Here is a 14,578-nt window from a genome sequence, read left to right as displayed (position 1 = left end):
ATAACGCATTATTTATTCTAGGAAAGCACCCTCCACCAAACACTCTAATCTCGCTTTATCAGTCGTTTGATGAAGAAGAGAAGCTGCCCGTAGTTAAAGCGACTCCGTGCGGCGTGTGTGTGTCTGTGTGTGTGTGACACTGATGGATGCGCCAATGGTTAGACGGACAGATGCTTGGGCGGATCTAACGGCATGCACACACGAGTGAGTGAGATCGGGCAAAAACATCCTGGATCCGTGAAAGACTGCTCTTCCCTTTCAATCTGCCCATGTGAGCTCGGCGCGCGGACATTGAAGAGATTCTGAACATTCTGGTTTTATTGAACGTTACGACTCCCAATTGCCCCCTTCGGAGGGCTCGATACGATTCCCTTTGCGGTCAGATGTGAGAGGAGACAGCACGATCGCGAGGCGAAGACGCGGACTTTAGTGGAAGAGGCAGTGTCTGACAACTCACCCTCAGCTAGTAAACAGAGAGGGCACAGTTCCCATCTCCCCCTCTCATCTAATACGGACAACTTCGCACTTTCTCTACTACAAAGAGTTCACATTTTACGCTTGCAAAAACGAAAAAGAAAAAGCCCTCTCTTTATAACACTGTTGTTGTTTTTTTAGTAGTAGGTGCCATGATGATGGACATATCTGGAAAATGTTGATCATCTTACCGTCTTAAAAGTCCATTCTGTGAAGATAACGGATTTTCGAAAGTGACATTACAGGAGAGCGCGAGAGGAAGACGCGTCTGCTTCGCCCGTTCCTGTTTTTAAATACCTGCTACGAGCCCCACAAAGAAGCCTAAAAAGTGCTATTAGCGGCCAAGAAAGTGTTTGGCAATAGCTCAGTGATCCATGCTCTCGCAGCAGCAGCAGCTGAGGCGCAGCCCGAGTCCATCCCCTCCTTCTGATGTGCGTTATTACAAGCAGGAATACCCAATCAAACACCTATCGCACCGATCCTCTCAGCGGATTCCCAACGCGCGCGGACAAAATAAGCAAACGAGGCAGCGCGCGGGCGACAAGTCCGTCCGTATCCTCCTTCAAGCTTTTTGTCTGTACCCCGGTTTGTTTATTATAAAAGAGATGGACGTTTGAAAGGCGGTGGGCACTTGGAGTCTTTGGGATTTTCACAGAAAGCTATCGGCGACAGCTACGCGATTTTTATTTTTTGCTTTTCGATTTGTATGCGATTACTCGGACCGGATTCCTCATGGATAACACGTTTATTCAAGCGACCGAGTAAGTAAAGCTTTGCTTTTTGCCTTCGTGAACCATTAATAAAGGCGACTGCTGCCTGCCTTGCACGCGTTTTTAGGCTTAAACCAAACATTAACTCAGCCTGTCGATTTGATATACACCTATGTAAGTGTCAATCATTGCATTTCTATAGTGTTGTGTTTGTGAGCTGCTACTTTCACTATTAGAACGCATTGGGGTCGGCTGCGGAGGGAGAGAGAGAGAGAGAGAGAGAGAGAGACATATGCCTACCCACATGACTTGAGCTAGCTAACCCAGTCGAGATGGAAGGAGTTAATATGACAGTGCTTGATGTTTGCCTCTGTTTGCCGACTTTGAGTGACGCGATCATTTCGTTTTCCTTTAAGCTTGCCTGTTGCAGCTTCCAGCGCGGAGTGAGTGAGAGTCGCACTGAGGCACGAGCGGTTTTCCTCCCCACTGTAACAGCTCGACTCTCCGTCATATCCAAAAGACGCGCGGGGGGAAAGAGAAAGAGGAAAGAGGGGGAAAATCCCGCTTCGTCTTCATCCTCTTCAGATCTTGGCGTCTGATTTTTGGGTTTGAAAACTGCCGATACATGTCAGGCGTGTGAAAGCGCCCCAGGTGCCGTGTATCAGAGCAGAAGCGGAGCAGCTCTCGGGATCTCAGGGGCTCCTGAAAAAAACAAAAAACCCTGAAAGAGAAACATGCCGCGGAGGAAACAGCAAGCGCCCCGGCGCTCGGCAGGTACGGCTCTTCTTCATTTGCTCTTCTTCACCTCTGTATTTTTAGTTTTTCATTTTTTGCGCTATTTTCATAGCAACGCTGAACGCGCATGTGTGTGTGTGTGTGTGTGTGAGAGAGAGAAAGAGAGAGTGTGTGTGAAATGATCTGGAATTATCCACTGCTCCTTTATTTAGCGAAATGACATACGAAAAAAAAAGTTTTTTATTTTTTGGAAAAGTTGTCTTTTTATTAAGTTTGTCATGTTGGTGTTGAAGATCATTTGAGGCCACAATTATTTTAAGCGCAATAGTCGACTGGCTGCACGAGAATAACAATGTTTAACTTTATATTATTTTACTCGCGTAGTTTGCGTGCTTTGGTCAGTCCTCATGTCGACTGAAAGTCTTTTGATTGTTCACCGCTCTCTTTCCTCGTAGGGCGTAGATATTGACTCCATGAATTCGAGATCTATAAAGAAGCGCAAGAAAAAAGGGCTTGGGTGTCAGCTGACTGTCATGACTCTCTTTGATGCTCGCCTTCGTTGTTTTTGGCCTTTTTGTGCGAAAACATTTGATCTTAAAAAGCCAACTTTATTTTCTTTTTTTATCCCTCCTCTCCGTTTCTGGGAAAGACTCAAAGATGATTGTGTAGCCGACGCACGAGGGGTCTAAGAAGAGCCTTTAATGGACAATTGCCATCTTTGATTTGAGGGCTGATTGATTGCCTGTCGGCCGACTGCTCTTTGATCTATTCATTCCTGATAAACATCAATCAATCACTCACCATGGCAACGCCACAACCCCGTGACGTCACGTCTGCTCTGACAACCGCCCATTAAAACATATTTAATTGCCGCTTTTCTACTTTTTTCTTCTTCTTCACATAGAAGGGCCGGGCACAGGGCCACATTTACTTCCGCTGCTCAAAGACCACTAACACGAGGAACATGAGAAACAGACCGCCTGAATGACGATAGGCGACATCTAAAACTATTTTGCTTCATTTTTTTAACGAACTGTCTAAAAATAACGTTATCGGATACCTCATGACATTTTGATTGTTAGTTGACAAATTTGTAACAAGGGAAAATGTAGTCAAAGAAACAAAAATAGAAATCTGTCAGCTTAACTGTTGCTAATGTCTTTTCAGGCCTACATTGTAGCTGCATTTTTAAACAGTAACTGTTGTGATAAAAAACTAGAATATGTATGTCTTGTGATTTTTGAATCCTTGTCTAAACTTTGCTTGGAGACACAAAAAGTCTTTGTTTATTCATGCATGAATTACAGACTGTTAGTGTACGAAAGACGGCTAAATATTTACAGCTTAAACTTTTTCAGGTGAAGATCCTATCTAAATATAAGATCCTATCTAAATATAAACAGGCAGACTTTTGACAATCAGATTCAACAGTTGCATACAGTTAAGTGTTTATGCATAAGTCACATAGAACAGATCACACTGTTTGACCAACACTGATGCACTTGCAAGCATACGGATATCATTGGAGTACGAGACACTCATGAACGGTCCAATAGAGGGCACACCTACAGTCCTACAAAAACAAAAACACACACGCGCACACATACACAAAACTAATAAGCTAATCTGTAGACGGAAGAATGGTTTGCTCCATCAGTCTGACCCGTCAAAGCAACTTTGTTTCATATTTGATTTAATTGTCTCTCCTTTGACAGCCACATTCATCAATAGCTCTAATGGTCAATCAGAAGTTGGCAGAGTGAGTGCTCTCATTTTGTCCCCCCTCCTCTCTTCTCCCAATACGATAGGCTTGTGCTTTACTTTATCAAAATGCTTTTGCCTAATGGACGCGCAGAGGTAGAGGGTAGGAGGGAGGAGGGGAACAAGGGTGACTGAGAGGCTTCTCATTTCAGAGGAGTGAGAGAGAGAAAAATCAGGCATTTATGCCTTTGATGAGTGGATGAAGACAAATAGAAGAGCAGGCTGAGAGCCTTTTTTTCTCTCTTTAGACGAGGCAACTTCCTGTGATATTTTTTTTTTCTTTTTTAACTCCCTCTCTCCTTTCTTCAAACCAATGCCCCTCCCCTCCGTCTCTCTCTCTTCTTCTCACTCCATCCCTCCCTCCCAGCAGCCCTCACAGCTGCAAGTTATAAGGTTGACGACTGCACTGTGGCATACAAAGAGTGATGACAAATTGATTGCGCCGTCGTGATGGAAAGAGCAAAGGAAAGATGGCAGATGATGGGCCTTGATTAGGAACTTTGGGAAATCCAGTCCCCTGCAACCTTGAGCTTTGCATGAGAAAATTTCGCCCTCCCTCACATTTTCTCTCTTTTTTTCTCGCTCCCTCGTTCTGTCTCTCCCTACCTCCCTCCTCCCACCAAGTCTGGAAGGCCCGCTCAGCCGTAGAAAAAGAAAAGTTGTTTTGCCAGCTTCATTAGTGTTCACCTAATTAGCTGTAAAGCTGATGGATTCCTGACAGGCCTAATGATTGGAGATGACAAGCTCCGCACACTGTCATCCAGCCCAATTAGGTTTGCAGCTAGTTTGATGTAATCAAGTTGATATTACACAGTCCTCCATGCCTTTAGTTGGTGCACTAACTCAATTTGCTGCTGCAGGTGACAAATGGGCCGGGGTACCTGGGTAATCATGTTGGCTGGAATAGAGCGCTTTTAATGGTCAAGAGACTAAGAGCAATAATAGTGGCGAGGTGACAAAACAGACTCAAAAGGTGCAGAAAAATCGTGTTGTGAAAGGAACTGGCTGGAAGTGCGTCATGGGCTCATGCGCACCTTTTTCATGATTTTTTTTTTTATAGTGGGGAAAACTGTCTGCTATCCATTTGTTCAGTCTACTCTATCTATCTCTTTTTTTAACAGACAGACACAGCACTCTCTGTCTAGCGAGGGTGATTCACCCCCCGCCAAAAAAAAACAAAAAACACCCATTCAGATGCAGGCAATGTAGGGTACACACCGTGTTTTTGTTCACAAGCTTCAAAGCTTTTGCCAGACCAAACATATCAATTGTTTTGGGGAGTCGGAGAGAACATCAAACCCCCCCCCCCCCCTATCCATCTCTTTGTCCGTCTCGTTTTTTAATATCAAAGTTAGCTACTAAAGCACACCATTGATGGAAACATCCACATGCCCTCAATACCTAAACTTACAGTCTCCATGTTGATGTGTCGGTCCCAGCTCTTAGTTTGGTGAAATGTAATCTCTTTACGTGCATTTGAGCCAAGCGGATTTGATGTATGAAGACAGATGATGTTGATATTGGTCATTATGGTAGCGTTCATAGCATGTTTAAAGTTAGTTTATCTCATCTGCGTTAGAATAAATGCTAACTCTCCGCATTGTGTTTAGAGCGGCTAAATATGATTTATAAAAATATTTGGGTTGTGACGAATGTAACGGAGGCTGCGCTGAGATGGATTGCAGTTGGGGAAAGAAGCTGATTTCTGTGATTTCGTGTGTGTTTGATTGATTGCAGACAGGGAGCAATGATTAATCAAACTCAAAGCCTGTTCCGGCGAGGGTGTGGAGCGTTGGATACATGAGATCATATGGGGAACACCGGTGGGCTCGTAAATGAGGTCACATGCACATAATCATCACCCACATGCATGCTTATATGGAACACGTAGGGTTAGTTATGATTAGTATAGACAAACTCTCAGAAAGAATATTATAATAGTTGGCAGCGTTGAAGTTTTCAAGTTTTTTTCTGTCTATGTGTAATGTCCTTTTACTTCTTTGCAAATTACGAGTCGTCCACTTTGGATCAAGATTTTTTTTTCTTCCCCTGCTGCAATTTAATTACTTAAATTATAATGAAACATCATGGTGACTTGATTATGTTAATTAGCCTTATTAAAACCTAGACATGATAATCATATGCGTTATTAAGAAAAAAGAAAATTATGTCATGTACACCACTGTCCAGAATTACATTTCACTTCTCAAATGAATGGATTTTTTTAGTTTAATATATACAATTATTTAATTCACGAAGTTATTAATCAAAAGTGTGCATACTAATGCAAATCCAGACGGATAGAATTTTAATCTAAATGCTATGCATGTAATAATCGTGAGAGTAAAATCTTCAAATCTAACAGGAGATCTAATTAAATATCATATGCAGCTCTTTTATAGGGATTTGACTATTTCTGTATCAGTTTTCCTTATCTGACAGCATTATAGATGTAACATTTCGTTATAACTAGATGGTCATTTTAGTAGGAGAGGGAGCGGCTTTTTACTTTGCCGGCTGGATATATTGTTACACTGAAATTATGAGTTGTTGTAGTCGCAGATTTTTCCTTGCATTTATTTACACAGTGGCTGGACAGAGGACAGCATTTGGCCTTGTGTAGGTGTCCCTTCAGAAGCGTGTGTGTGTGTGTGTGTGTGTGGATTATGGGGCCTGAGTCTTCGTCCTCCTCACATTGCTCTGGCCCAAACCCTGCGTTCCCAGGCAGCCAACTGACACTATGATTAGTTATGGCTGTCCTCCGCCTTTTACACCGCAAGAAGTGAGCAACAATAAGAAGGGTTAAGAGCAGAAGAGGCGGGGAAAAAGCACAGGAATGAAGAGAAAGAGAGAAAGAATGACGGAAAGAAGGATGGGGGTTAAGGGAAAAAGCTGAATAACGTAACAGCCAAACAGAGCGAGAGAAGGGAGGGAGGGCAAGTTCTCCTCCCTGTGGATCCACACCAGGGTTGATGGTTGATAAACAGAATTTTTTTCCCGAATCTTCCGTCATGGCTCCCATTAGCTTGACAGCTGTCAATTAGGGCTCCCTTGGTCTCGCGGGCTGCAGTTTATTGCAGGCGGTTGATGCTGTCATTTCCCTCACAGTTTCGCCTTGAGCATTATCAGGAGCGTTCACACAGTCAATAGCTGATGCATCAGCACTTATTTCTTAAATTGGCTCACAAGGCTGCATCCTTCCCTCATTTTTCCCACTTTCTATCCCCTTACTATCTATGTTTCTCTCTCACTCTTCTTTTCTTTTCATCCCTTCTTTTCCAGAGATTGTTTGGTGAAGATATGACGATGGATGTTGACTGCAGCAGGGTTAATGAGAGTGCAGGGCAATTCCATTGTTTGTGTGTGATTCGCTTTTTACACACACTTCAACTAACAATTTTGACAATTGATTTATCTTTTGATTGTTTTATTTTTATTTATTTTTTTTAATTATCGGTTGATCAGATATTCTGCATCTTGGCCACTGCTCTCATCCAGCAGTTATGCTACATGCTGTGTTCAAAAATAGTTTGTAATATAAAGGTTACAATATAAAGTGATTTCAGAGTTTGCAAGCAGCAGGACAGTTGAAATAGCCAAAAATACAGATTCTCGAAAACTGTTAAAAAGCCGGTTTTTTTTTTTCTTTTGCAAAAACACATTTAGTTCTCTGACTGTATTGACCATAATCTAAACACAGTAATGCTCTTTTTCCTGTAATTAAGTAATGTGAGGGACATTATTTTTTCATTATATTTAGTAAATCAGTAGAAGTTACCGTTTATGTTAAAATCCCATTACATGCAATGTATTTAAGATGTAAGTCCTTACTTAAATGCACTGTTTAAAAGTGGATATTGTTTTGAACAAAAAAATTTCCCTCCGTTTCTTTTTCGCTTAGTGTGATTGACCTAAATGCAGACACATTTTAAGTTTAATGCCGACAGTAATCGATCGCCTGCTGTTAGTTCATATTGTTTTGCAAAATAGAAAATGCTTGCATTATAAGAATGTAATATAAAATACAATATAATGTAAGTACATTGTTATACATTACATAGTATTTTTTTCAAATATGTTTTTCACTAATTTAAAGTAATTTTGCTGGTGGAGGTTCTCCATGCACAATGCGATTTCCTGTTTTTCCTAACTATTTTTTTTTTATCGATTATGATTATTTTATTTATTAGAATTGTGCTATTTCAGCCCTATACTAAAACACATAAATATATTTATATTTTTTGATGCAATGGATTGTATTATATACTGTCATTTGCACACAGTAATGTGAAGCTCTAAACACTGTTAAAATATATGGTTTGAAATAACTCGCTGTGCGGAATTCACTGGACATTAAATATATATATATATATATATATATATATATATATATATTAGATTAACATCTATCATGACTTTAGTGTTTGTTGAATTTGACACATTGTTTAAATTCGCTCCCTGGCTTATGGCTTTATGATGCGTTGTAATTTTATTCTGCTTAAACATGAATCTATTTAGCTTTTAAATAATAAAATGAAAAAAGTGCATTATTCCAGTTTTGACTAGTCTGATTTTGTTTCAGTCACACAAATTGAAAATAAATTAAGCGTTGTTACTGACATTTAAACTAAACATTTTGAGTAGCTTATCTTCCATTTACACGTCAAAAAGTACAAGAAAAATAAACATGTCTAAATGTTTATGTTCCCCTTGGAGGTTTATGTGTGTTTTGATTTGACAAAAAGTTTAAATAGTTTTAGTTCAGATGGTTGTGCGCTGTAGTTTGTTGATGATTTCCTCTGTTGTTGAGAGAACTACATGCACCGTGATAGTTGAACATGTTTTACAAAGCAGTTCCCACGAAGAGAACGTACCGCAGCAAGTGTTGATCAGATCCTTATGCTCATCTAACTGATTCTTGTTTATTTTACCGATCAACAATGAACACTGAATCCTGCCGATTAGGCTGTGATACCCAGAATACACCTCCCAGTCTACTTGTTGTTTCACGCTGGCGATTGGTCAAGATTCTCGGGAATGCTGCATGATTTGCTGCTACCGTGGCCCACACCTCTTCCGGTGGGGGGGAATCTGGGAGGAGACAGGAAATGAAGAGGGTTTCTGGGATCTGTGTGTCTGGCTGTAGTAGACGGTTATTTTTACCCTGCCCGGTACTGTGAGGGATATTAGCTTAGCCTTGCACAGAGGTGGCACTGAGTATCACAGTATTAATGAATCATCCGACCCGCGCTCTTTCCGTCTGCTCGAGTTGTCCCGCCTTCCTGCTCTGTCCCACTCCGAGCGATACTGTAGTTCTTTGTGTGTGTGTGTGTGTGTGTATCCGTGAGGCCGGTCCTCTCTGGCAGCTACACGCAACTGTGAGAATTCCAGTGTAGTCCAGTGAAATATGGCTGCGTAGAAGTAATACCTGTCATGTCGAAGAGCGATGGGGACGTGCCGAGGGAGGCCGAGAAAATGACACAGAGGGAGAGTTAGTTTGGGGGCAGGGACTAGACAGTAAAGATTTTGGCAGGGGGCTGGTAGTTGGTTTGGTTCAGAGTGTCACTTGAGTCTCTGTGTCTGTGTGTGCAATTCCTCCACAGAAATGGCAGGGGTCTTGCCCCACTCGTCTCGGCACCCTCCTCCTCTTTCACTCTGAGCCTGAAAACTGACAGCCATCAGTCTTGCGCCACTTTTTTTATCACAGTGTGTGTGTGTGTGTGTGTGTGACATGCAGACTGCTTTTTGATGGCGGTGCCGGTGATGAAAGGCAGAGCAGCAGAGAATGAGAGTGAGAGAGGGGCCCTGGTAATCAGGGCCAGCCTGAGCTCTGACATCCTTCTCAGGCCTGACAGGCCTCTTCCTCCTTCTCTCCTCGCTACTCCGACTAGAGGAAAGAGAGAGGGGGCAGCCCTCAAACGCTCACAAACGCTTGCTCTCTCATGTCCTGATCAGTCTCAGATGCTGGGAATTATCCCTCCTCCCTCCACGTTGTGTTTTATTTAATGAGGGCAGAGGAAGACGAGGGGAATGCACCACACAGGGGTTGGGGATGTTGTTAACTCAACCGGAGTCCCACGTTTGTCCACGTCTGCATGACTTTGGTGGACGTATATGAGTGTTTACATACAATGATGTGCATTTTCCTGTGTGCTGGCATTTCCTTCCTGTGCGTTCCCGCGTTTGAATGCGTTCATACGCATCGCCTGCTTAGGTTAGTCGCTCCGGTTCTTGGCAGAGGCAGGCAGGTGTGAGGGGCAGAGCAAGGGAGGCAGGCTGAGAGAGAGAGAGCGAGAGAGGAAGTCTGTTTTATTTTATACTGCGGGCCTGTTGCTAATTAATGTTTCTTGGTAGGATTCTGTCTGAGTTGAGTAATGTTTTTGATCTTTATGCCTGATAACTGCATACCTAATGAGATTTCAAAGCTTCTCGAGATGTGTGTGCGCTGCTCCCTGCAATTATTGACAGATGCCTTTTCTCCGCCATTGGGTTCGGCACCATAAATCCTCTGGCTGTAATGAGCTTGAGAAGTGCCACCCTGCCAGTGAGCTAATGAAAGAGAGAAAGAGAGGGTGGAGGGGGGATCACGCTTCCTTGACACATTTTTTTCTTTAAATGCACTCTGCAGATGTCAGGCCCCCACTGCCAGTGTGTTAAAGAAAAGAGCATGAGATAGAGGAAGGAAAAAGAGAAGACGATTTTTACAGTAAAGGAGGGGTGAGTTGAAGCCTGCCTTTGAGGAGACACGAGAAGGGATGAGTAGAGAGTTTCGGTCGGTTGGTCGGCGAGCCGTTTCGGGTTTCGTTTTTGCGCCGTTCTGAGGTCGTTTGTCTGTGGTATGTACTTTTTATTTGAAATAGTAGTCGCGTTGTTGCCGAACTTGACTTTGATTGATACCCTTGCCCTCTCGCACTACTCGGAGCCAGGTTTTTTTAGGACTTGTCTGTTTCTTTCTCATACATAGTTTTTTTCCCCTTTCTTTCCTTCGTTGGCCTGTTTCCTCTTCCTTTTTTTTAAATAAAAAGGACAGTATGAGAGAAAGAAAGTGAGATGGAGCAATAGACAAGAAAAAAAAGAAAAGCCGGCCTGTTCTCTGGCTCCCACACGCACAGATACAACACTTCAGCCTTTTTTTGATGCCGTCCTGAACCCGGATAGCGGGACCAGAGAGAGTGAAAGAGAACGAGAGAGAGAGGCGCTCCATGCCAAACAGTCGATTTCCCCAGCTCCTCAGCATGGTCATACATCATGGACCCACCCTTCTCTCCTGACAGAATGACATGTGTCATTTATCAAACAGGCCATTGCCAAGGAGCCCAGTGTTAGGGGCTGTCCCCCCCTCAGAGAATTGCCACTGCCTCCACACCACCGAGGGGTCTGCACAGCCAGGGGAGGGGATGGCGGATGAGGGGCAGACACGGCTCCAGTAGGTCCACTAACAATGCCACTCAAATCTTTCCCCAGAATTCCTCTGTTTTAATGTTTGTGCAATTTTTATTTTTATTTAATGAAGTACGTACAGAAGTTTGCATTTCTTGAGCTCATGGGATGTTGTAGGTTTTATAAGTTAGCATACATGCGTCTGACTCGTGAAGACCGCGTCTGTGCGCACGTCTGGCTGTCAGGTATCAGTCAGAACCCAAATCCGCCGTCCCCTACCCTCCCTCTTCCCTCCTCCTGTCCCTCCTTCTGCCTCTCCAGGGGCCTGCACGAGTGAATCGGGGCTCTTTCACTTTCCCATGATTCAAAGGAGCATTACTGAAGATGGATGCTCCTTAAAGAAAGAAATTGATGATGGATACGAGGCTGGCCATGTCATTCATCATTTTGAATATTATTTAGACTGGCCGTGTAAAGCTGTAACCTGAGCAGGGCTCAGAGAGAGAGAGAGGGAACAAGAGAGAGCTCAGAGCAGGACGTGGGCTTCCTCTGATGGATGGGCCGAGCTCTTGCACTGTTCGTTACCAGATACCAGAGGAGCCGCACTCCTTTGCTCACTCATTCACCCACTTGCTGCCCGTTTTTTTGCGCCTGAAAGGGCAAAAACAAAACGAGGGGTGGCAGGGCTTGAGAACAAAACTCAAAGTGTTTTTGTTTGTCATCACCGTGGCCCTGTAACCTGGGTAACCCTGACTTTTTTCCCATTTTTGTTTTCCTCCCCCCGTGTTGACACATTTTTCATTGAGGTCATAAAGTTTTGTCGACAGCACCTCAGGAAAGAGGTGACCATTGTCGTCATGGACTGAAAAGAGCGGGAACAGCTGGGCTTCATTAGCAGGAAATGACGCCGACCTTTAACGAAAGCAGAAAAAGAAACGCATATCTGAGCGCTCGAATCGCACCTGATCCTCCCGCGTTAATGAAAACATTTCTATCATGTTTTCCTCTGTCCCTTTTGTGACCGTAAGATGAGATCTGTCCAAATCATATTTTCACAGTATCTATAAGCATCTGATAATTCGGTTAACGGCGCGCTCTCGCTGTGTGCCTGCGGTTCACGGGCTGGTCAGATTCCTGTCGTCTCTGGCGGTGGCAGTTGAGTGCTCAACAATGCTTGATATATTTGTCCATTGTTGTGGTAGGGGACTGCACGACCATTGACATGAGATGCGTCGCGCTCTCGGCCGCATTGAAATTGGTTTGATGAATGATTTTGCTTTGCAGGCTCGTTGCTGGACGTGGTGGGTGTACTTGGATTCATTGTTCTTGAATTTTCCAGCACCTAGAACATGTCCCAACTCATGACAGGCCCCACCCTATGGCGAACTCCTCCAGCATTTGGGTTTCAGCGGTCTGCATCTATAAAGCCCTATGGGCTTCATCTGCCCCTGCAAACCCCACTTTTGAGCTGCACCCTTCTGAGAGAGGTTGAAAGCTTGGGTCAAACTGTTAAGAGAGCTTCAAACCCATTCCTGCGAGAGAAAGAGAGAGAGAGCGAATGCGAAAAACATAGGGGCGTGAGGGAAAGCAAGAACAGGATGGAGAGAATAGGTTGTTTTGTTTTTGTATGCTCTATTTCTTCCCCTTCCTAGTACCCCTCTCTCCCTCCCTCGCTCTCCCTCTCTCTTTTTTTCCAGTTTTATAGCAGGAGACATGATTTATTGTGGCCATCCATCTCTGGGTCTCATCCATCACCTCCTGGTTGCTAGGCAATCATGGCAGCAGCTGTTTGCTTTGACTCAGACAGAGGCACTGTCAATCAAGACGGGCAGGTGAAAAGCATTAGAAACACGCTATTGTCAGACGGAATAATTAATCAAAGGCAAGAAAGATAATTAAAAAGATATGACCCTTGCTAGCACTTGCTCAGGGTTGCCTGAGAAGAGAGTGAAGAGGGAAAAACGAGGGAAAGAGAGTGGAGCAGGAGGAAAGCACTGGCGTGTGGCATGTCCTCACTCTCTCTCTCTCTCTCTCTCTCTCTCTTTAACTCAGTCTCACTCGCTCGACACAGTAAGGGAGTGGAGCGTCACTAGACCAGGTTGTAATTAATTAAAAAGAGATCGGAGGAGTAAGAGAGAGGGGAGAGAAATAATAAAAGGGCTGGCAGAGGAGATGAGAGTGAGCGAGGGGAGAGAGAGAGAGAGAGAGGAACCACATGAAAGGGTTGAGTACCTCGCTCTGATACGAGCAAATGCTACAAATGCGTACTTAAAAGTGTTCCTCTTCAAATCCATGTCGCTCGCTCTCCTGTGTGCCTCTGAGTGTGTGTCTGTGTGTGTGTACGCGCTGCGACTTTCCCACAAAGCCTCAGGCCTACACGGTGTGCCTTCTTTAACTCTAGCTTAAGATGTCTCTGTTGAAATGCGCATGCACACACACACTTATAGTCAGCTAATGTTATTCAGATACAGAGAGAGACAGACAGCCCTGCAGTTCAGAATAATGAGTGACCGCGTGTTGGGTACCTCAGGACAGCTTTATCAACACCTACGCAGGGTCAGTCACTTGTATAATGCAGAAAGTTTGGGTCAATGACACGATGCTCATTTTTTGTCCTCCCTGTTAATTGATTTAAAAATACATGAAAATGCTGTCTGTCTGTCTGCCTGTCTGTCTGTCTGTCTGTCTGTCTGTCTGTCTGTCTGTCTGTCTGTCTGTCTATCTATCTATCTATCTATCTGGGTAGGATTAGGGATGTAGAATATGGTCATGCTGAATATGTACTTAAGTGCTAATAAACAGTCAACATGTTAATAATAGGCATGCTAATAAGCAACTAGTTAATAGTGAGAATTGGTCCCTATGCTGAAGTTTTGCCATTTGTATTAATGACTATGATGTGAATGCTCACATGTAATTTAGGTGTATGTAAAATGCTATCTCTTTTTTAAATTATCGGTCACACCATGACATTTTTAAATTAAACATTAAATAAATAAAAAAAAAACAAGTTGTAGATTTTTTTAACCGATTTTCTCTTTCTTTATCACTCTTATGTCATAAAAGTTTTCATCTAATTTTCACATCATTAATTTGCGTTTTATTACTGTCACAATATTGTGTGTAAATGTCTGTTTGTGTGGTGTGAGCTGGTATAATGTAGAGTCAGGCAGTCACTCATACAGTTTAGCTGTCATTATCCAAAAATATCTGACCACAGAATGCCTGCATTGACCGACCCGTTTCAAGTATTCTGGAGAGCCATGCAATAATTTGCAGTAACATGGTGTGTGGAGTGTTTGTGCCTGTGTCTCTGTTCACTTGGTTAGACAGCAGTGTCTCCTGCACCTACATGTCTCTGAGGTAATGTGAGGTCATGTTGCCTCTAGCAGCAGCTCTCCCATGGGCCTGTCTTTTTGTCTCTGTCTGTCTCTCTCTCGCTTGCTTTCTCCATCATTTCACTCTACGTACATAGATAAGACCCAGAACAATGCGCTCACCTCCTAAACCAAAGCGTT

At 43.4% G+C, this 14,578-nt stretch overlaps 1 protein-coding gene across 1 annotated transcript in view; it reads left to right on the top strand.

Annotated features, from left to right (window-relative positions):
• The first annotated feature begins 202 nt into the window (after nt 1–202).
• The window catches only part of LOC306884665 (teashirt homolog 3-like), a 37,934-nt gene continuing 23,558 nt past the window's right edge, over nt 203–14,578 (top strand). Inside the window, exons 1-2 of the mRNA XM_079440734.1 lie at nt 203–1,235; nt 1,601–1,958. Coding sequence (XP_079296860.1) covers nt 1,919–1,958 — 40 coding nt within the window. The 5' untranslated portion in view covers nt 203–1,235; nt 1,601–1,918. The remainder of the gene's footprint in view (nt 1,236–1,600; nt 1,959–14,578) is intronic.

Source organism: Barbus barbus, assembly GCF_936440315.1.
Source record: "Barbus barbus genome assembly, chromosome: 2".
Lineage (NCBI taxonomy): Eukaryota > Metazoa > Chordata > Actinopteri > Cypriniformes > Cyprinidae > Barbus > Barbus barbus.
Note: the sequence above shows the minus strand (reverse complement) of the source record. Positions and strands in the feature narration are given on the sequence as shown.